Source organism: Homarus americanus, unplaced genomic scaffold (assembly GCF_018991925.1).
Source record: "Homarus americanus isolate GMGI-L3 unplaced genomic scaffold, GMGI_Hamer_2.0 scaffold29216, whole genome shotgun sequence".
NCBI classification, from domain to species: Eukaryota; Metazoa; Arthropoda; class Malacostraca; order Decapoda; family Nephropidae; genus Homarus; species Homarus americanus.
Window position 1 is genome coordinate 199,834 of NW_024733415.1, and position 25,112 is coordinate 224,945.

At 41.4% G+C, this 25,112-nt stretch overlaps 1 protein-coding gene across 1 annotated transcript in view; it reads right to left on the reverse strand.

Annotated features, from left to right (window-relative positions):
• The window catches only part of LOC121869808 (calcium-activated chloride channel regulator 1-like), a gene marked incomplete at its 3' end in the record, with an annotated part of 206,955 nt that extends 184,007 nt beyond the window's left edge, over positions 1 to 22,948 (reverse strand). Inside the window, exons 1-2 of the mRNA XM_042371386.1 lie at positions 22,934 to 22,948; positions 22,315 to 22,612 (exon numbers count right to left, since the gene is read on the reverse strand). Of these exons, the coding sequence (XP_042227320.1) occupies positions 22,315 to 22,612; positions 22,934 to 22,948 (313 nt within the window). The remainder of the gene's footprint in view (positions 1 to 22,314; positions 22,613 to 22,933) is intronic.
• Between the last annotated feature and the right edge of the window lie 2,164 nt (positions 22,949 to 25,112).

A 25,112-nucleotide genomic window follows, 5' to 3' on the forward strand; every position in this document is an offset into this window, starting at 1 on the left:
AATCCAACCAAATCTTACCTAACCTAACTCAATTCAACCACTTCCAATTTTAACTGACCCAATCCAACCTAACCTAACCTAACCACAACTAACCTTAGCTAACGTACCCAAGGCTAGATTAGGTCGGTAAAGACACTAAGAAACGATGGAATAAACAGAACAAGGAAGAAAGAAGGTGATAAAGTAGAAGATTAAAACAAAAAAAAAGGAACAACAAGATACATATATTTTTATTTTCGTGAACCAGGAGAAAATATGATACACCTCTGGACGTTTTAATTAGCAGGTGTGTAAAGTTGGGACGGCAAACAACCGCGCCATTTATACACAGGTACATTAATTAACCCGTGGTCGTGGGGGCATCTACACAGGTGACAAACTTCTTCTTCTTCTTCTTCTTCTTCTTCTTCTTCTTCTTCTTCTTCTTCTTCTTCTTCTCCTTCTCCTCCTCCTCCTGTTCCTTAGTTTTGCTCTTTTTACTCCATTCCTTCCTCCTCCTCCTCCTTTTCCCTCTCTTCTTCCTCCTCCTCATCCACTTCTTTCTCCTTCTATTTCACCTTATTTCTTCTGCACCTGCTCTTTCTTCTTCTTTTCTTCCTTTTGTTTCTCCTCTCCTCTCCTCTCTCTAGCTTCATCCCACTAATTATCTTACCTACATTGACCAATTACTCTCAACATTATCCAATCCAGGAAGGCTCAACCCCCGCCACCACCCCCCCGCCACCCAGAGAACACTAAAACTAATATCTTGAAAAGTTAGATAATCAAAATAACACCTTTTAGAAATGTGTATTTATCCCTATGTATAAACCCTTCTAGAGTACCAAGGGAACACCGAGTTATCTTATCATGAATACTTGAGAGGTTCACATCTCTTCCACGAGTCTAACTTATACACAACCAACCAGATTAATCACAGTCCCTCAAGGAATCTATATCCTCGTCGCTAACTATTGAGCCCTTGAGCTGTTCTCTCTCTCTCTCCATACCCATCCTCCTTCCTCCCCTCTCTCTCTCAGGTAGCTAACTCCAAAAGCCTTCAATAGATCAAGTAACTCCCCTCCCCGCCTCCTCAAATCACACATCTCCTCCCCCTCCTCTTACCCCCTCCTTCTCCTCCCCCAATCACATATCTCATCCTCTTCCTCTTACCTTATCATACACATTCCCTTCCTCCTCCCCCTCCTCCTCCAATCACATATCCCCTCCCCTTCCTCTTATCCTCTCAGACCTACCCCCTCCTCCTCCTCCTCCAATCACACACCTCCCTCTTCCTCCCCCCTCTCAGATTACAAGTTAGGCAAATCACAGTCATTATATGGTCCCATGTTGGCCTCAGGCTCTTGACCAAGTTAAGACAGGTAGCACAGGTGAGCCAGACCCTCCTCTTCACACGCTCCTAGACTGTATGTATGACCGTGGCCAGTTTACATAAGGTGTATACATACAGTAGTTTTCTACTTGTTTGTTTATTTCTTTAAATATAAGAAATATTGTATCACCTGAAGATTAGCCACCCCCAATTTATTTCATCTTAACATTAACCTCCCTAATGCTATCCTAACCTAACCTAATATCCTCTTTGGGCTTCATATAAACCCCCTTTTGTTTATATAGTTCAATACAAATTTCCACTGGTTTGTATAGTTTATATATACACACACACCGAAAGTGAAAATAAAAATCTGGTTAAAAGCCCTGATGACTCCTTCCTTTCTTCCTTCCTTCCTTCCTTCCTTCCTTCCTTCCTTCCTTCCTTCCTTCCTTCCTTCCTTCCTATAACCGGCCTCAAAATCAGTGTCTCTTCTTTAAAGCCCTAACATCAGAGTCTCCCTTCATAAGCCCTAGAGATCAATCACCCTTCCTAAGAAGCCTTTAAAATTCTTAACATCCTCCTGCCTCGTCCTCCAAAAGCCTGATGAGATCAACCTCCCTACTTCCCATAAAGCGGTGGCTGAGAGAACCTTCACGAGGGAGAAAGAGGAGAAGGAAGAAGGAGAGATAAAGAAGAAGGAAGTGGATGGAAGAAAAAATAAAATAAAAATGAATGAATAGAGGAATAACGAACGAAATAAAAACTAATAAAGAAAAAAAAACAGAATAAGATGATGATCCACTCCACACAGCCAGCCAGCCTCCCTGCTCCCCCACCGCCACTCTCCCTCTACCCTCCCAAAAATCCTGTGATCCTCGAGGCGTGAATCATTAGATTTACCGAGGAATGTCTCTCAGAAGGAAGGATGGCCTCGTAAACATGAGACGGAGCAGCAATGTGTCGCAGGATAACCGTTTACCCAAAGTGAGCAGCTAAATTATCTTATTTCACGAGTGACTGCCACACATGATGAAAAATATGTATATATGGAGGGTGTTTTTGTTATTTTTCATTCCCTTTATCGAACTATTATTTTGTGGGAGTCTAGTTAGGATGATACGTATGGGTTGTAGGTGATGGAGAGGGAAGGGAAGGGGGGAGGGGGAAGGAAGGAAGGGTAAGGGAGGGAAAGGGGGATAGGAAGGGGAAGAATGGCGAGGAAAGGAAGGGGGTTATGAAGGGAATGGAGGGTCAGGAATGGAAGGGAAGGTGAGGATAGGGCGGACGGGTGAGGAAGGGAAGGAAGAATGAAGAAGAGGAGGAAGAGTGAGGGAAGGAGAGGGAGAGAGAAAGAGGGGGAACATTCGGATTTGGATTAAAAAAAGACCAAAAATATTCTAGCACAGCAAAACTTTATTCTCTCTAACCTAACCTAACCTAAGAAAACACGTCCTCCAAGCCCCCCCCCCCCAACCCCTGCTTCAAAAATAGACTTTCAATGCCAGAACTCGAACGGGGGTCCTTGTGTGATTAGTGTCCCCAGTACGCCACAAAGACCCCCTTCTGACTGTATCATTACTAGCTACGCCAAACACAATTACGCTCGTTACTGGGCATTACCCTGAGTTCTGGTAATTGCGTAATTGGGTCAGGTATGTCCCCGTGTGTGTGTGTGTGTGTGTGTGTGTGTGTGTGTGTGTGTGTGTGTGTGTGTGTGTGTGTGTGTGTGTGTGTGTGTGTGTGTGTGTGAGAGAGAGCTACTGATGTTTGTTTATTCATGATGTTGTGTAAAGATTGAGTTACGATCAACTATGAGATCCTTCATTTGCATATTAATCCTTGGTGAATCATGAGAGAGAAAAAAAGATTGATTACCGTTGTTCTGATCTTCAAGAGAGGTACTGAGGAACTGTCTGTCTCTTGACCTCCGTATTGTAAGTCAGGTCGTGTCACAAGACCTCAAACACCGTCACAGCCTTACAGAAATTGACAAAATACACATTACGATATTCACCTCGGGACACCATCACCTAACCTCCTAACTCAGTACCGCCAACGTAAGAGTTTATTGAACACAAGGACGCTGAGGGAGGAGGTAGAGAAGCAGTCCATCCTGAAATAAGGAAATGTGGTCCAGGTCACTTGTTGTGTCTAAGTCAGTCCCTCCCTGAGAGTTTCCACCTTGTTCCTCACCTTGACCTTTGACCTAATTTCCCAAAGGTAACATGACACACACACACACATATACACACACACACACACACACACTAACAACAGCATCCTTCGACCATCTCAAGAAGCGAGGGTTAAAAAAACTACCCTTTAAAACCGACAAACTCACCACTCACGTCCCGGAGCAAGAGAATAAAATAAAATAGTTTGTGAAGACTGACAATCTTGTTCATTTATAAGAGCCTTTTAGCAGAGAGTCGGGAACTGAATTTTTTTTTTTATCTTGAACCGATGAAATTGGCGGAGTTGGGAGGACATTATTCACATTTTCAATATTTGATGGAGACGAGTTGGAGGTCCGTGGAGGATCGTGCGACGTGATGTTAATGCCGACGTGATGTTAATGCCGGAGTCCTTAGTGTGTTTACAATGCATTACTGTGTTTGAACTATAATGTATTAGTGTTTATAATGTATTACTGTGCTTGAACTATAATGTATTAGTGTTTATAATGTATTACTGTGCTTGAACTATAATGTATTAGTGTTTATAATGCATTACTGTGTTTGAACTATAATGTGTTAGTGTTTATAATGTATTACTGTGCTTGAACTATAATGTATTAGTGTTTATAATGTATCACTGTGTTTGAACTATAATGTATTAGTGTTTATAATGTATTACTGTGCTTGAACTATAATGTATTAGTGTTTATAATGTATTACTGTTTATATGTATTACTGTGTTTGAACTATAATGTATGTAATAGTGTTTATAATGTATTACTGTGCTTGAACTATAATGTATTAGTGTTTATAATGTATTACTGTTTATAATGTATTACTGTGTTTGAACTATAATGTATTAGTGTTTATAATATATTACTGTGCTTGAACTATAATATATTAGTGTTTATAATGTATTACTGTGTTTGAACTATAATGTAATAGTGTTTATAATGTATTACTGTGCTTAAACTATAATGTATTAGTGTTTATAATGTATTACTGTGTTGAACTATAATGTATTAGTGTTTATAATGTATTACTGTGCTTGAACTATAATGTATTAGTGTTTATAATGTATTACTGTGCTTGAACTATAATGTATTAGTGTTTATAATGTATTACTGTGCTTGAACTATAATGTATTAGTGTTTATAATGTATTACTGTGCTTGAACTATAATGTATTAGTGTTTATAATGTATTACTGTGCTTGAACTATAATGTATTAGTGTTTATAATGTATTACTGTGCTTGAACTATAATGTATTAGTGTTTATAATGTATTACTGTGCTTGAACTATAATGTATTAGTGTTTATAATGTATTACTGTGCTTGAACTATAATGTGTTAGTGTTTATAATGTATTACTGTGTTTGAACTATAATGTATTAGTGTTTATGATGTATTACTGTGCTTGAACTATAATGTATTACTGTTTATAATGTATTACTGTGTATGAACTATAATGTATTAGTGTTTATAATGTATTACTGTGCTTGAACTATAATGTATTAGTGTTTATAATGTATTACTGTGCTTGAACTATAATGTAATAGTGTTTATAATGTATTACTGTGCTTGAACTATAATGTAATAGTGTTTATAATGTATTACTGTGCTTGAACTATAATGTATTAGTGTTTATAATGTATTACTGTGTTTGAACTATAATGTGTTAGTGTTTATAATGTATTACTGTGCTTGAACTATAATGTATTAGTGTTTATAATGTATTACTGTGCTTGAACTATAATATATTAGTGTTAATAATGTATTACTGTGTTTGAACTATAATGTGTTAGTGTTTATAATGTATAAATGTTTATAATGTATTTCTGTGCTTGAACTATAATGTATTAGTGTTTATAATGTATTACTGTGCTTGAACTATAATGTATTAGTGTTTATAATGTATTTATGTGCTTGAACTATAATGTGTTAGTGTTTATAGTGTATTACTGTGCTTGAACTATAATGTATTAGTGCTTATAATGTATTACTGTAATATAATGATGGCACTGTACTCAAGGATTTATCACTCAGGCATTAAAGGTATCGTACTCAAGGACTAAAGGCCATCAATAATTTAATCAAATATAACCACTACTACCAACCATCGTCCTCAAGGAGGTTAAAACATCGTCCTCAAGGAGGTTAAACCATCGTCTTCAATAGGGTCAAACCATCGTCCTCAAGGAGGTTAAAACATCATCCTCAAGGAGGTTAAAACATCGTCCTCAAGGGAGTTAAACCATCACTTCAAAAGAGGTTTAACACTTGGTACTCACCTGTCAGACACCTTTATCCAATTTCAAAATCATTAACTCAGAAACTTACACAGACTTCAGATGATAAATTTCCAGAATTACTGGTATGTGGGTTTTTGGGAGAAGGGGGGGGGGGCAATTATTTTGGGGGGTAATTAAGAGTAAGACCTAATTGATCCTCAATAATAGCGAAAGACTAATGACAACACAATTACGTAATTATTGAGAGGTAAATTAGTGTTGTAATTTCCATTGGTATTCTTGAGGCTATTTTCATATTCAAATGAGAGTAATTATTACCATAATTACCTCTCCTTCCCGTAGAAAAAAATAAATTGAAGAAATTAATAAGGAAATTAAAGAAATTACAATATATACACAACTAAGGCGTATTTTTCCCCCACATAGACACGAGATCAAAATAATGTTTTTGGGGGATTTGTGATTACACTGTCAGAGGGTCATTAAATATAATTACCAACGATAAATGACGGATAAATAATTTAATTGAGCGTGGCAAGTGTGGTTAAATATGGTGATTAAAAAGGAGTGGAAAAAACCCAGAAATAATACAGCAGGTACAATACGCTGACATTTAATACAGCCAAACTACCTTGACTATTGCGATAATTACGTTAAATATAGCGATAGTTACGATAAATATAGCGATAATTACGTTAAATATAGCGATATTACGTTAAATATTGCTATAATTACGTTAAATATAGCGATAATTACGTTAAATATAGCGATAATTACGTTAAATATAGCGATAATTACGTTAAATATAGCGATAATTACGTTAAATATAACGATAATTACTTTAAATATAGCGATAATTAATTTAAATATAGAGGTAATTACGTTAAATATAGTGATAATTACGATAAATATAGCGATAATTATGATAAATATAGCGAAAATTAATTTAAATATAGAGGTAATTACGTTAAATATAGCGATAATTACTTTAAATATGTTCTATATATTGTGATATATAATATATTGTGCTATATATTGCACTGCTATATACTACACTATGCTACACACTGTGGTATATATTACACTATGTTATATACGACATAAGAACATAAGAATGGAGGAAACTGCAGCGGGCCTATTGGCCCATACTGGGCAGTCCCATTTACACCCAACCCCTATTGCTCATATAGACATCCAACCTATGTTTGAAGCTATCCAGCGTATTCGAGTTAATGATGATATTTGGTAACTTGTTCCATTAATCCACTACTCTGTTTCCAAACCAGTGTTTACCTATTTCGCGCCTAAATCTAAATTTGTCTAATTTAAAACCATTGTTACGAGTTCGCTCCTGGTTGGATAGTTTGAGTACCTTTGTAATGTCCCATTTGTTTAGCCCTGACTTCCATTTATACACCTCTATCAGGTCGCCCCTCGCTCTACGTCTCTCGAGGAGGTGCAAATTAAGATGCTTTAACCTGTCTCTGTACTCAAGGTTCCTTATGCCCGGGATTAGTCTTGTCATTATCCTCTGGATTCTTTCCAAGGATTCTATATCCATTCTGTAATATGGTGACCAGAACTGAACTGCGTAATCCAGGTGAGGTCTCACAAGCGCAAGATATAATTTTAAGATGACCTCGCTAGTCTTGTAACTAACACTCCTTTGTATGAACCCAAGTACTTTATTAGCCTTGTTACGAGCAAAAACACATTGTTTACTTGGCTTAAGATTCCGACTTATCATTACTCCTAAATCTCTCTCGCAGTCGGATTTCACAATGGCATCGTTGTTCATCTGGTAACTGGTTTCCCTGTTTACATCTCCTATACTGAGTACTTTACATTTGTCCACATTGAATTTCATCTGCCATTTTTCAGACCATTCGAAAAGTTTGCTATACACTACACTATGCTATACACTGAGCTATATAGTACACTATGCTATACACTGTGCTATATACTTCACTATGCTATACACTACACTATGCTATACACTGTGCACAATACTACACTGTGCTATACACTACACACCACGCTATACGCCAGGAACGCTAAAGCAAATCAGGTTCAGTATCTGTTTTTTTACCATGACGGATTTACGCGGATAGTTGAGGGAAGTTGCCAATGATTCTGGTTGAAATATTGCTGCAACAATTTATGTGGAGTTGAAGGGAGGCGGCATGGCAACTACGGGAGCGTGGCAGGCGGCGGGGCAACCACGGGAGCGTGGCAGGCGGCGGGGCAACTACGGGATCGTGGGCGGCGGGGCAACTACGGAAGCGTGGCAGGCGGCGGGGCAACTACGGGAGCGTGGCAGGCAGCGGGGCAACTACGGGGGCGTGGCAGGCGGCGGGGCAACTACAGGAGCGTGGCATGGCATATTACCGGAAAGTAGCAGATTCCATGGCAACGACCGACTGCATCAGACTCCATGGCAACACAAAGGCAAAATTGAATTACAAAACATGCAGTAGTGTGACTCAACCAGTGAAGGGTACACAGGAATATTCCATCAGACAACGGTGCCACAACAAGGTTAAATGGCACCATGAAGTCTTTTAACTTAATTTCCATACACAGATATGCTGTTACAAAAATAGGATACACGGAGTCTATACTACAAGTGGTAACAAACACTATATTTCTCTAAATGGTAACACTTTCTTTAACATAAAATGGCAACAATACCACATTAAATAGCAACACTTTCTATATCACAAAAGGAAAACACTTTACCACAGACGACACTTTCTATATAAACCACAGAAATGAGTTTCCCTGACCGCATGACAACAGGTGAATCTTCCTGACCGCATGACAACAGGAAGGAAGCCTCAACAGATCATATGACAGGCGGCATTAACTCTTACCGTGAATATACAGTTTCAACAACACGTTCATTTGTGGAAGGTTTTAAGCAGGTGTCGCCAGGTAAAGAATTCAACACCTCGCATGATGGCTGCTGCGAGTGTGTATTGTGCATGACTATCATCTTTCTTATGTCACTCATCCATATTCAACACCTCTCTCTCTCTCTCTCTCTCTCTCCCTGCTCTAAACACTCCGCTCTTCTCTCTCCATCCTCTTCCCTCCCCCCCATTATCTTCCTACTCTCCCTCTTCCCTCCCCCCCATTATCTTCCTACTCTCCCTCTTCCTCCTCCCCCCCATTATCTTCCTACTCTCCCTCTTCCTCCTCCTCCCCCCATTCATCTCCCACATATTCACATAAACCTTAATATTTTCAAGAGTTGAGATCGAGGATAAAATTGTAAGAACTATTGGGTTATTAGAGCTGATGAGGATGACCTAACCTCCTCTTCCGCCACTTCCTTCTCCTCCTCCTCCTCCTTTTCTTCTCCCTCCTCCACTTCTTCATCCTTAATTTAATTTTGATTCATCTTCTCCTTTTCCTCAACTGTCTCCTAATTTCCCTTCTCCTTATCTTAATCTTTCTCTCCCTTTTCATCTGTCTCTAATCTTCCTCCTCCTCCCCATTTCCACCCTCTCTTCTCCTCCACCCCCCCCACTCTCCCTCCTCCTCCTCCTCAAATTCCATCCTCCGTCCTCCTCCTCCTCCTCCTCCCCACCCTCCCCACCTCCCATCCTCCTCCCCACCCCTCCCCATCCTCCTCCCCCACCCCTCCCCATACTCCTGTTCACCCGTTGACAAATGACCACTGCATTAATGTCAACTATTTCCTCTAATTAAAAAGTTTCATGGAAATTCATAGTCAGAATAAATGGCTTCAGCGCTACACCTCGCCACTCATTTTAGTGCGCCAAAAAAAAAAATCGTACGTTATTCGCGCTGAAACGCTTTTTATTAAAGGAATTGTTTACATTGGATCGGTACAGCGTGTCTCCCTCACATCCCGGGGACGCTGTGTCGAACCCCGCTTGTCTTGTGTGTTTTTCAGGTGATGTGTTTTTTAGGTGATGTGTGTTTTGAGAACTGTGTGTTTCGAGTACTGTGTGTTTTGAGTGAGGTGAGGTGAGGTGAGGTGAGGTGAGGTGAGGTGAGGTGAGATGAGATGTGAGGTGAGATGAGGTGGCCAGGCTGTCGTGTACCTTTGTAGTGGTAAATAAATATAATATGAAACTTGACAAATAAACCTGATAGATACGCACACATATGGTGAATAACACACACACACACAAACACACACACACACACACACACACACTATATATATGATATGTACACGAAGTTAAAAGCCAATTTACTTCCCAAGAGTGAACATAGAAAATAATTACAGGGTTGGCCGGACCTTTCCTGCACCACCTCAGATCATGTTGACATAGAGCAATTACTTCGTGACATTTCAATTGATAGCTTAGAGTATAAGTGATCGTGTATACATAAGTGAGGGTATGTGTATGTATCCAGAACATACATTTATCTTGACGCATGTGTAGGTAATAAAAATATGTGTGTTTTTATCTTCCCTGTACTAACACCAAAGGGAATAGTGTATGTAAGCGCATTATACGTACAGAGACGACACTTTTTTTATTATTTTACGTCCACACACACACACACACACACACACACACACACACACACAGAGTAAACAATAAACACTTTATATTCCAGGTCTTCTACTTCTCTCTAACAGCCATAATTATTAGATTCTGAACTAACTTAAATTTTAGGTTTTGTTCTTACATCTGACAAACATAAAATTCAAGTGTTCATTTTTATACAAGTTAAATACAGAAATGTGTAGGTTTAAACACCATAAAGAGTATTCAATCTAATATTCCAATCGAGTTAAATCTTTCCATCAATATAACACCAAGTATGTGAGTTAAGTGTTCCACAATATCGACGAGACTCTCTCTCTCTCTCTCTCTCTCTCTCTCTCTCTCTCTCTCTCTCTCTCTCTCTGGTCAACGAGGGTGTGGTAGTTGCTCCCCTGTCAGTGTAATCAGATTATCCTTCAGATCAAGGTATTTTATTCACTGACGTAAGTTGAGGTGCTTAAATTAGTTATCCAATACGAGTGGGGGTAATTCACACCTTGCTGCCAGAATTATAGAACTGCTACCTTAACTTGTATAGGGGGAGAAATTTAACTAAAATTTACTTAACTCGAGTCAATTACGTATTCATTACAGGTGTATTCATTCCCAGGTGGCGGCAAAGGTAATAGAGACCAATTATGTCGAATACGGACACCAATGTTAGCTGGGCATTATTATACACCGTGTTGTGTAAGGAAGCTTTATAGCCAGTTTCTAACAACAAACTATTATAATAATATGAATTAATACAGTTCTATCAACCTCTATTATTATATATCAATTTAAAACCCCCAAAATATCTACATACCTGCCTACTGAACCATTAAAACATAATCAATCTCTATCTACCTGTCTCAACATATACCTGTCGTTAATTACCCAGGTGTGGCATTAAGGTAACATATATTATTCTTGATGTATTAATCAGGTCTCTTTAATATATTACCTGAGAGATCTGTTCTATATGCCTGGTGAGATGTTATAACCTGTGATATGTAAAAACTGAGTGTTAGGTGATGTGGTGGTCAAAACTTACACACACACACACACACACACACACACACACACACACACACACACACACACACACACACACCACTTACTGACTGGTGTGACTGACGAGTGTTTATCAAATTCAATTACCGTTTTTTTTCTTATATGAATTAGCCCTTTATAATTATGGCCCTTTAGTTCATCAATAACCCGTTATTTTCTCAGCTGTCTCGATATTCCATTTATCGCCTGTCGTTTTATCAATCACCTCCTATTATTTACTTAATCACCTCGTTATTTTTATCAATCAATTGGTTATTTTAGCAATGTAATGACACACTGACGAAATAATAAGTCAACTTAGAATAACTCAATAACGCGGTGATTGAGGTCGATGGAAAGCAACGGACGGACGGAAGAACAGACGGACGGAGGAACGGACGGACGGAGGAACGGACGGAGGAACGGACGGACGGAGGAACGAACGGACGGAGGAACGAACGGACGGAGGAACGGACGGACGGAGGAACGGACGGACGGAGGAACGAACGGACGGACGGAGGAACGAACGGACGGACGGAGGAACGGACGGACGGAGGAACGAACGGACGGACGGAGGAACGAACGGACGGACGGAGGAACGGACGGACGGATGAACGGACGGAGGAACGGACGGACGGAGGAACGAACGGACGGAGGAACGGAGGAACGAACGGACGGAGGAACGGAGGAACGGACGGACGGATTAACGGACGGACGGAGGTGAACGGGAAGGAAAGACATCATTATTATTATTGTTATTATTATTATACACACACACACACACACACACACACACACACACACACACACACTAATCTCTCTATCTATATATCTACCTATTTATCTATTAAAATTCTCGTATCTAATTCTCCAAGTCAGTCTCTCTCCGACTTCGTTCCAAATATTTACGTAGACTTAAGTTAAAAAAGGTAAGTGAGTTTTTGCACTGTAGTATTTAAACGATCGCAACCTGTACTTGATGTATGTTCAACCCGACCTCTTGTTCAACCAATAACCCGACCTCTTGTTCAACCAATAACCCGACCTCTTGTTCAACCAATAACCCGACCTCTTGTTCAACCAATAACCACGACCTCATGTTCAACACCTCTTGTTCAACCACAACCACGTTCAACCAATAACCTGACCTCTTGTTCAACCAATAACGCTGACTCCTTGTCTTAAATCCAATAACCACGACTCCTCTTGTTCAACCAATAACCACGACCCCTTTGTTCAACCAATAACCTGACTCTTGTTCAACCAATAACCCGACCTCTTGTTCAACCAATAACCCGACCTCTTGTTCAACCAATAACCCGACCTCTTGTTCAACCAATAACCACGACCTCATGTTCAACTACCCACCCAAGGTCAAATTCATATACATATATAGCGGCGTTCTTGTTCACATATAATTCAATATTGACCAAAGCTCTCGTTCAAATATTCACCCAAGCTTCGGTTCAAATACGTTAAAATATGTACAGGGGTTCTTCTTCAAACACACACACACACACACACACAGTCTTAAATTCTTGTTCAAACACGTTCATATTTCGCTTTACACTGCACACCTCATAAACGGAACATCAATTTTTTTACTTTTAATTCCTCCCTAAGAAATTCACGTACCAAAGATAAAAAAAAAAAAAAAATGTCCGAACTTAATCCCTGAGACTGGGGGACACGTAAAGACTTTGTGGATATTTTCAGAGGAGTTATTATGGCGCACTGGTGTCCTCTGAGGAATGACGAGCTGGTGCTAAAACTCTCCTATGAATAGATACTTAATGGGTGGAGGTGAGAAGGATGAGGAGGAGGAGGAGGGGGAGAAGGGATGATGTGTGGGGATGGAGGGGAGGAGGAGGAGGGGGAGAAGGGATGATGGTGTGGGGAGGAGAGGAGGGGAGAAGGGATGATGGTGTGGGGGGAGGAGGAGGGGAGAAGGGATGATGGTGGGAGAGGGAGGAGGGGGGGAGAAGGGATGGGGAAGGAGGAGGAGGGAGAAGGGATGATGGTGTGGGAGGAGGAGGGGAGAAGGGATGATGGTGGGGAGGGAGGAGGAGGGGGAGAAGGGATGATGGTGTGGGGAGGAGGAGGAGGGGGGAGAAGGGATGATGGTGGGGAGGAGGAGGGAGGGGAGAAGGGATGATGGTGTGGGAAGGAGGAGGAGAAGGAAAGGATTGAGAGGGGGGAGAAGATGGGAAGGTGGGAGAGGATGGGGAGGAGGGAAAGGATGAGGAGGGGGAGTAGGAGTAAAGGGGAGGATGGGAGGGAGAGTATGAGGATGGAGGGAGGAAGGGAAGGACAAGCAGGAGGATAAGTAAGGGTAAGGAAGAGAAGGAGAAAAGGGGAGGAGGAATAGGATGAGGAAGAGGAGGAGGAGGAGATGAGGGGAAAGAGAAGGGAAAAGTGTGTTTAGATATGCATATGCTTGTGTAGTGAGGGTGTATCAGTGTATCCAAGAAGTAAGCTGAGGTACACACACACACACACACACACACACACACACACACACACACACACACACACACACACACACACACACACACACACACACCACCACCACCACCATTCCACCATCAACAGACGCGCAAAGAAACACACACACACACACACACACACACACACACACACACAATAACTATACATCACCGTAGTGGATGGACATGAAGCAACGAAACGAATTTAACTTTGCCATTTCGACAGCTAAAATGTGTGGGTGAATAAAAATGGAGTCAGAAATATTCAGTGTAGAATATTTCAGGCATTACACCATAAGTCACGGCTGCTGTATCAAAAAAAAAATAATAATAATAAAAATAAACCCTTTAATTTGCCAATGCTGTTCTGTAACCTGTAATTGGATTAACATTTTATTTATTACAACATGAGTCTGTTTGTTTATATGTGATTTGAATGATGTCAATAGTTATATGTATGTGTGTAATAAACACTCTCAATAATGGACTGTCCATTATTGGGGAAATTTTTATGCTATTGGGAAGATTTTCTGCTGCTGGGAATATTTTCTGCTATTGGGAGGAGGATCTGCTACTCGGAAGAATTTTATGCTATTGGAAGAATCTGCTGTTGAATGTAACGTCATCCAAATCTCCCTAACTGACCAGACAAAAATCTCCGTGACAAGAAGGACCTCCACCTGATGACGTGCTGTAGCAGGAAGTCATAAGAGGTGTTTACTGCACAAGGCCATGGATAAGAAGACGACCGGGTCAACCACATACCAAACTGTCCCCCAACAAGTGTCGTGACTCCCTCGGCCGCCAGCATCATGTCAGTGTATGTTTGGGCGGGGAATGGGCGGGAGGAGGGCAGGGGGAGAGTGGGAGGAGGGCAGGGGGAGGGGTGGGGGACGGGCGGGGGGGAGGGGTAGGGAGTGGTAGCGGGTACTGACCACAATATTCTCTGGGCCAGACTGATCCACTAACACTGGTCTTCTAATACTGATTAAGAAGAACTATTTAAGAGTTTATTAGATGAAAGGTTGTGAAATCTATTACTAGTGAAACGGATAAAATAAGAAATGGTATGATTAATACTAAGATTAACGAAGCGTAGGAATCATAAATTGAAGAGTGTGTGTGTGTGTGTGTGTGTGTGTGTGTGTGTGTGTGTAAGGGAGAGAGAGAGAGTGTGTGTGTGTGTCTTCCTCCTTCCCTATTTTTCTCTCTCCAGCCTTCCCTCCTCTTCCCTTATCCCCTCCTTACCTCACCTGCCTGCCCCCTCCACCCCTATCCCCTCCTTATCTTTCCTTCCTCTCTCTCCTCTTCTCCCACCCCTCCTGCTCTTCCCCCTTTACCCCCATCCTCTCCTTCCTCCTGTCCTCCCCCCTTGTTATACCTCTCATTCCCCCCCCTGTCCCATCCCCCCTTCTTCCCCCTCCTCACCCCTCACACCCCCTCCTCCTTGTACTACACTTCACCACAGCTACAATACTCAGATACAATTTAATTTGGTTAGGTTAGGTTATTAATGTTATGCTATTATGTTAAGTTAGGAAAGGTTATGGCTAGGTTATGATACATTATGTTAGGTTATGGCTTGGTTATGGTGAAGCAAGGTTAGTTTAGGTTAGGTTTAGGTTAGGTTAGGTTTAGCTACGTGGTCATTTGCGTGGAATACGGGACCCAGTTTACCTATCGTCTCAATTTTTTTTTTAATAAACAAATAAATCAAAGAAGAATCTAACCCTCCGTAGTATAAATTTATCTAACATTGTATAAAATACCTAAACAAACCCAACCTAACTTAACCTATCTAAATAAACTTAACATGGACTAACTTAACATGGACTAACTTAACCTCAACTAAATTAACTAACAACTTCACATTAACATACCGTCACGTTAACCATGTCTTATATCCCTTAATTAAAGTCTACATCAGCAGGAATGATCATGTAGAATCCGTGTCACCCAGAGCCATTATTCGTGTTGAGACGCCAGACGTGTTATTAAGTCTTGGCGCCACTGATAGTAATGAAGTAACACCTCCATCGGCCAATCATATGTCACAGAGATCTGATGATGGTGACGTCACTCAATTCTCGACCAATTGTCTGATACAGGGAGGAAAGATCAGTGACGTATCGTAATGTCGCGACTTTTACCTTGACCAATCTCTTGTAACGAAGACTAGATGAACCTGACGTCACCCAATCCTCGACTAATTGCGTGATACAGATGAAAGAACAGTGGCATAAAAGAACAACGTCACTTTTATAGTGTCCAATTAAAGGGCAGGAAGTTTGTGTATGGTGATGTCACTCATTCCTCAACCAATAAGGGAATAGGAGTATGTGTACTAACCACAAAGTATATATATATATATATCAACTAATCAGAACACGTGTATACATTAACCAATAAGGATACTACATTAACCAATCAACACACGTGTAGAAATTCACCAATCAGGACACGTGCTTAAATAAACAATCAGGATTATCCAATCCCCATGCAGTCATACATCACAGAGACTAATCAGGAGACGGGTGTTTATCAATCAATCAATCAGGATACGTGTGCCTACATCAACCAATCAGGACAAGAGTATAAATCAAACAGGACACGAGTGTAAACCAACCAATTAAGCCAGACGTGTACAGGAACCAATCAGGGACCAATCACCGACCAATCAAGGCACTCAACTATAACGAGAGGGGACAGGTAATACCACACATCCATACTAATCAGTTGTGAATGTTCACTATGCAAGGTGTGTGTGTGTGTGTGTGTGTGTACCACCTATCATCTACACTCCGGTTCACCAAATCGATTTCTTATACACACGTCCACCAACTGAGTTCATGTACACACAGTATCTATAGTGTACACGTAACACCACCTGACGGCTAATGGTGTATGAGGGAGGGAGGGGCAGCCATCTGTCTCCTAGCAATAGTGTGTGAAGGAAGGAAGGAAGGAAGGGAGGGGCAGCCATCTGTCTCCAATAGTGTGTGAAGGAAGGAAGTGAAGAAGGAGGGGCAGCCATCTGTCTCTAGCAATAGTGTGAAGGAAGGAAGGAAGGAGGGAGGGAGGAGGGAGGGGCAGCCATCTGTCTCCTCGCAATAGTGTGTGAAGGAAGGAAGGAAGGAAGAAGGAAGGAAGGAGGGAGGGAGGAGGAGGCAGCCATTTGTCTCCTAGCAATAGTGTATGAAGGAAGGAAGGAAGGGAGGGGCAGCCATCTGTCTCCTAGCAATAGTGTGTGAAGGAAGGAAGGAAGGGAGGGCCAAGAACCTGTCATTGTAAACCTTCAAGAACCAGACGAAGTGAAACGAGCTCTCACCCCTATACACACACACACACACACACACACACACACACACACACACACACGTAACCTCACCTCACACACCACACACACCCCAAACACCCCACCCACCCCACTCCACCCCACCCCACCCCACCCCACCCCACCCCACACACTCAAGCTAAAACACGTCCTTAAAACTCTGACCATTTAACTAAGGGAGCAACGCCACTTAGCCTCCTTAAACCTATCGCCCCTCGTCCCTCATCCTCAGTATCCTATAACTCAAGCCTCCTTCCCTAACTCCTTCGATCCTACAAGCCTTTATCAGTCTACTACGTGTTTTATTCCTCAAGTCATCCATTTTGTACCTAATTCCTTCATTTGTTTAGGATTATCGTTCATTCCGTGGCTTTCATTTTTTTTCATCTTTGTATAAATTCTCCAGTTAAATGGTTTTGATTATTCATTTATTCATAAATCTTAAACTATTTGAACCCTTAAGTCTCATTCATTCACCTTTTTTCATTTATATTTCCTAAGTTATTCAGTTCTTTAATCCGTATTCTGGATTTTACTTTGAATTTCATCACCATCTAAAACACTTCAGTTCTGTAGCCTAACCCTGTTTTAAGCAATCCATCTTCCTTAGAACCCTCGAAGTTCATCTATTATCTTAGCACACACACACACACACACACACACACACACACACACACACACACACACACTCACGCAGGTATAATGAGGTTTTCCTGTTAAACAGTTAAGCTCACCTAATCCGGATTTAGGTTTCTGGTCCGGTTCTGAAATTCGTCCGGCTGTAAATTCAAGCTTTTTCTAACATTATGCGTTTTTTCGTTTCTATGCAGTTGTTTCTACCACTCAGAACACCGGAGCTTAATTTTGTTAACCAATCAGATTTCGTGTCTGTTATACCGATTATATAAGTTGTGTATGTATTAACCGTTCAGGGACGTGTATGTGTGTGTGTGTGTGTGTGTGATGAAGTACAACAGAGTTATCACCGAAAAAAAAATCAATCCCAGAACACCTGACAGATTGAGTTAGTTCTCGCTATATTGTTTCAGATTTACAATGAAGAAAACACAATAAAATATAGCATATTGACGCACACAGTAGATAAATAATTGCAGTTCACATGTTAGTTCTTTATGAGTTCATATACCAAGCTTGACCAGACAAGAGCTGACTGAGTTTGATGTTTATTTATACATCAAAATAAAAGCATATACACAAGCGGTAGACTTCATATAGATGGCAAATATCAACAATAGCGAACGTTTATATTTTAAATTCACAAAAAAAAAGGTAAAATAATAATAAAAAAAAAGTGCGGGAACCTTTAGACTTGCGAGGATGGAAAAAACAATAACAATAACAGCTGACTTTTGTTTACATGTTTGTGTGTGAAGAATAGTAATAATCACAAAGCGCGGGAACGTTTAAGACGGGAGATGCAGGTCACACAATGGCTACTACTGTGTTAGTGTGTTTTAGTGTCGTGTTAATTTTAGAAGACGGGATGAAATTATTATACCAGGCTCAGAGTGTTAGCAGAGGGGGAAGAAGGGGGAGAGAGGGGGAGAGAGGGGGGAGAGGAGGGGGAGAGAGAGGGGGAGAGAGAGAGTGTGTGTTTTCTCTCCCCGTCTTTGTTGTCATAGAATCAGTAATGCATTGTGTTACTATTTATGTGTCATGTTTATTATTAATACCACTATCATCGTCATGCTTCGGATAAACTGAATAGATTTACTAGGAAATAAAATGAGTTAAAAGCTTGGGAAATATTCCACCTTAACTCTTCCTCTCTCCCTTCTTCCTCCCTCTCACCCTCACCCTCACCTTCTTCCTCCCTCTCACCCTCTCCTTCTTCCTCGCTCTCACCCTCCCCTTCTTCCTCCCTCTCACCCTCACACTCCCCTTCTTCCTCCCTCTCACCCTCCCCGTCTTCCTCCCTCTCACCCTCACCCTCCCCTTCTTCCTCCCTCTTAACACCCCCCGCCCCTCTTGCTCCCTGCTTACCCCTCCTTTCCCTCCACGCCCTCTTTTATTTCGCCCGTTTCCCTTTCTCCTCACACCCCTCCCTCCATCCCCCACCTCCACATCCCCTTCCCTTTCCCCTTCCCCCACCTCCACACCAAACCACTATACTATAGAGCTCTACGGACACACCCACCCGTGTTTTAATGAGAATATACTGTCCCTCTATCGAGTCTATCCTAAAACTATCAAATGAATATCAGTAAAAAGTCTACATGAATATTTTTATCCTGACTGACTAACTGACTGACTGACTGACTGACTGACTGACTGACCGAGAGAGTTTTTCTTCCCCGCTGTCAGGTGGTCGTAACAAATCCGCCGACCATGTTCTATATTGACACCGAATGACTGACAGTATTGCTGACGCTTGTTAATTTATATACTAAGTTGATTAAGATTTTCAGATTGAGCACTCGATAAAAAAGAGGTGGCCACGTTGGAGGGAGGAGGTAGATGTGGCCACGTTGGAGGGAGGAGGTAGATGTGGCCACGTTGGAGGGAGGAAGTAGATGTGGCCACGTTGGAGGGAGGAGGTAGATGTGGCTACGTTGGAGGGAGGAAGTAGAAGTGGCCAGGGGAGGGGTAGAGGTGGCCACGTTGGAGGGAGGAGGAAGAGATGGTCACGTTGGAAGGAGGCGGTAGAGTTGGCGGCAATAATACTGTTTACTCACCACATCTCTTAAGTTGAGAAGTTACATATCGCCACACCAGGGGGCTGAAACATATTGGACAGGCACAGACGGACAGCCAGCCAAACGGAAACATAGACAGGCAGAGAAAAAGATAAACAAGCAGACGGACAGACAGACAGACAGCTGGCAGACGGATGGAAACTGAGGATGGTGACAGATGTTCGACAGATAGGAAACAAGCTTATTGGAGGTGATGGACAAGTCAACAACAAGGTGATAGATATACAAAAGGAGGAATATATACAGTGAGGGGCCCATGAGGAAGGATATACTGAACGTGGTGGTTGAGACAGGCCCAGGAAGCAGGATATATGCCGGGGCTGTGGGCAGGCGGGCGAGGATCTAGCGGGTGACCACAATGTGAGGTTCCCATTATGTGAGGGAGCTTCGTCAGGCAGGGTCCCACGCGGCACTCTGAAGGAGAGACTCAATCCACTGTGCCTGTAGGCGGGGAGGAGCCAGACACTGCCTTAATGTACGTGGCTCAGAGCACCTCGGTCTTGAGCGGCCCTCTGAGCCAGAGACCAGCCGTGCCGTGACTCAGACAGGGAGGGACGGAGGGGGAGGAGGAGGAGGAGGAAGAGGAGGGGATAAGAGAAGGAAAAAGAGGAGAAACTACGAAAGGGAGGTATAATAGAAAGAAGAGATGGGACTGTGACAAAAAGAAGAAAGACACCCTATGATGTATGTATGTATGTATATATGTATGTATGTACGTACGTATGTATGTATGTATGTGTGTGTGTGTGTGTTGGCGGGACTTACCATGCCGAGACGGAAGGTGGGAGACGCAGAAAAAGAAAGGGAGAAAAAGGAGGGAGAGAGGTAGAAGGAAGGAAAGGAGGAAGGAAGATAGGAGGGAGGGAGGGAGGTGCAGGGGAGAGTGACGAGGGTCCGCCAGGCTCCACCATTATGCGCTAACTTTGCGACCATCATCAATCTTAGTCGTTCGATACACAAACTCAAGTTCTCGTGCGGTCAATGTTGTCTTTTTAACCCCGTAGAGAGATGGTGGCGGAGGAGAAGGGGGAGAGATCATATAACGTTGCCTGCTGATCAACTGCTTCTGCTTGATTAGGTTCAAGCAGGCAAGTAAGGACAAAGGTGTAGTGATCGTTAGACTGCCTGCCTTAAGGGGAGGTTTAAGTTGATACGAGTGACGTAGGGAGGGTTGTACCGCCTCGTCTGCGGATTGGGGTTAAAGCAGGTAAGCAAGGATAAGGGGGAGGAGAAGGTAAAAGACTGTAAGGGGGAGAATCAGGTGAAGGGAGAGAGAGAGAGAGAGAGAGAGAGAGAGAGAGAGAGAGAGAGAGAGAGAGAGAGAGAGAGAGAGAGAGAGAGAGAGAGAGAGAGAGAGAGAGAGAGAGAGAGAGAGACGTGAGCGACAAGGTACAGAAACAAAAATCGGGAAAATGAATATCAACTCCCGAAAGACAAAAAATCATTCATCTTAAGTTCTGTTTTTTTCTTTCCATCTTTGAAACCGAGCACCCCAAAAGCCGATAACCTCCTCTCATCACCATCCCTCCTCCCCTGTCATCACGCTGCAGGAGGAGGCTGGTGGGAAGACCCAAAACTCAGGCGACCCAGATCTTATGTCAACATTAATAGCCGCGGAAAAACCTCCAGTGAGATATAGAGTAGAGCTCCCTTCACTCGTCCCTCCATGTTTGAGAGAGAGAGAGAGAGAGAGAGAGAGAGAGAGAGAGAGAGAGAGAGAGAGAGGAGAGAGAGAGAATATCAACACCAAGGTAACATCCCCCACACTTAGGGTTGGGACGATGATCTCTCTCTCTCTCTCTCTCTCACCGACTGATACAACTTTCGAGAGGCAGATCTTCACATTATGAGGAATCAGAATAAATTGGCTTTCAGGTTTATTTATCTTCATTCTGGAGATGCGGGTCACGTAATAATAAAATCAATATCACATCCATTTAACCTACAGACAACACAGGTGATAAAATTACCCTCCACACCCTCCTCCACCATGACACTCGGGGAGGGGGGGGGAGGGGGGAAGGTTTGGGGGGCCTGGGGGTGAGGAGGGGGAAGGGGGTACAATGATAATAATATTAATAGCAGTCATTACCTGTCATCACGTCCCTCTATAACATAAACAATACCACCGTCGATTAACAAAGGGAATAATTACACTTACCTTTAATTTACTCGGCATATATTAAACCGCTTAATTGATACAACATTATTACATAACAACAACAGCTGCTGTAAAAAGTAATTTCGATATATAACACAAGGCCTTGACGTCAGCACAGGTAGAAATAGATCACTAGTCACGCGCCAATAACTTGTTGAAGTTAGTCAGAAAAGAAAGAAAAAAATATCTATATACACAGTATATATATACTGTATATAAAACGACAGACCAGATTGAGAGAGGAGTATATACTGTGTACACGGATATACGGTACATTCAGTAATACCAATCAGTAGAGTAACACTCACCTGGGTCACCAAGAGTGTCAGAGAAGTTCCTGTCGGCCAGGTACTGAGGCGTCAGGTATATGCTCCTACCAGGCCGCCCACACCCGCCTACCTGCAGGGTCCAAGGTGTGTGGGCGTAGACTGGGTGAGGGCGCGTTACCGTGATAGCGGGTGGCGTGGTAGGCACGGCGGTGGCGTTGAGCGGGCGTGGGCATCGGGTTGGCGACCAGTGGGCGGGCACCACCACCGTCACGCTCCTGAAGTAGGCGCGGCGGCGGGTGGCGCGATACAGCACGGACGAGGCGCGCGCCAACACTACCTGTGAGGACAAAAACACTCATGTGAGGTTTGTGTTACGTGAGCCAGGTGTTACGTGAGCCAGGTGTTACGTGTGGTTGGTGTTACGTGAGCCAGGTGTTACGTGTGGTTGGTGTTACGTGAGCCAGGTATTGTGTGTGGTTGGTGTTACGTGTAGTTGGTGTTACGTGTAGTTGGTGTTACGTGAGCCAGGTGTTACGTGAGCCAGGTGTTACGTGTGGTTGGTAAGAAATATCTACAACAGTGGTTTTATTTCTTATTCACTAAACTAACAATAATCTACTTGGAAAATAACTCACTTTCACTGTTATAACACCATCACCGGTTTCAACACCATCACCGGTTATAACACCCTCACCAGTTACAACAACCTCACCAGTTACAACACCATCACCGGTTACAACACCATCATGATATAACTACAAACACCAAGTTATAAATTCATCCTACAACCCTGACTCGTAGCAATAGTTTAGTGGTGACCATTTGGAGAGGCATAAGGCTACTCTAGGCAGTAGGTTAGGTTAGGTTAGACTAAGATAGGATAGGATAGGATAGGATAGAATAGGATAGGATAGGTTTGGTTGGTTTACATAAAATGATCAATAAGAATAGGACAATAATAATAATAATAATAATAATAATAATAATAATAATAATAATAATAATAATACAAGGCAAGTGATAATGCGACTTTGAGTGTTACAGCCTCACACACACAGAGGCAATAATTTAAAGCAAGGTAACATTGCTAAGTATTCTATGTATGTATGTATGTATGTATGTATGTATGTATGTATGTATTATCTCATCGACTGTCAAATCGCAAAGTGGATCAAGACAGCATTGCGGACTGACAGACAAAATTATGGACTGACAAGAGAGAATTACGGACTAACAGACAAAATTACGATCGAACGGACCTCATTCCTATACCTCACCACCACCATCGAGGAGTGGGATAAATAAACAAACAAAAGTAACAATAACAGCAACGATAACAACAATAATAGCAACAACAAACAAGCAACAATAACAACAAAAATAACAACAACAATAAGCAAACAGCAATAAAAACAACAATAACAACAAAAATAACAACAACAATAAGCAAACAGCAATAAAACAACAATAACAACAACAATAAACAATAAACAAACAACAACAATAACAATATCAATAAAAACAATAACAAACAACATTAACAAACAACAGTAAACAAACAACAACAATAAACAAACAACAACAATATCAATAAAAACAACAATAACAACAATAAACAATAACAACCACCAATAATAACAACAATTAACAAAAAAAAAACAACAATAATAAAACCACCAAATCGACAGGTCACCAAGATCGTGTGTGATAATATATTCCCTTTATGATCGACGACCCCGGAGCTATGTCATACAAGGTCATTATTATTAAACCGGCAGTTATTATGGAAACGCCGGAGTCTGGTTCATGACGATCAAACACACAGCCCCGGAACCACACCTTCCATACTTATTATTGTAATTAAGAACTTTTAATCGGCCTCACTTTCATCTTTGGGAGCGAGCGAGAGTTCCACAGTATTGTACATTTAATCACCTGGTGGTGGTCAATTAACCCTGCTCGGTTTATGGAGATTATACACTACGACCGCCAGATGTAATTAACTGCAATCATCATTTGTGGTGACTTGTTACCTCGTGTTTTAATATTTCACCAAATTTCGGTCGCGTTTTTTTTCTCTTTAACTCACTCTCTCTCTCTCTCTCTCTCTCTCAGTTGTGGAGGAGTGTGGAGAATATTATAATAACGGCAGCACTTTTGACCATATGGGTTCACGAGGGTTGTCAAGGAGTGGCTTATATCGGCATATAATAATGTGTTTACTGTGTTATATATCATAATTATCAAATGTAATAAATTATTGTACAGTATTTATATAATAATAATAATAAAATAATAATAAAATAATAATAATAAAAATAATAATAATAATAATAATAATAATAATAATAATAATAATAATAATAATAATAATAATAAAAAATAATAATAATAATAATAATAATAATAATAATAATAATAGAGATAAAATATACCATGAAATAAATTAGTAGCAAAAATACAGCATTAATGAGGAACCTGATGATGTTCTGTTCTACGTTCAGTTAAAATAAAACATTATGATATACTTACTGTGCAAAAACTCAACTCTAATTGTATTGTGAAAGCAAATAATTATTATTAATGAATCTGATATTTCATGCGTATGTGTGTGTGTGTGTGTGTGTGTGTGTGTGTATGTGTGTGTGTGTGTGTTTGTGTGTGTGTGTGTGTATGTGTGTGTGTGTTTGTGTGTGTGTGTATGTGTGTGTGTGTATTACTAGCTTCACCAAACACTTTCTTCCTCTCGTGTAGGCCAGGACAGCTACTAACTCACTACACAACACATCACTATATCACAGCATCATTATATATCCTGGCACTATAATCTTCTCAGT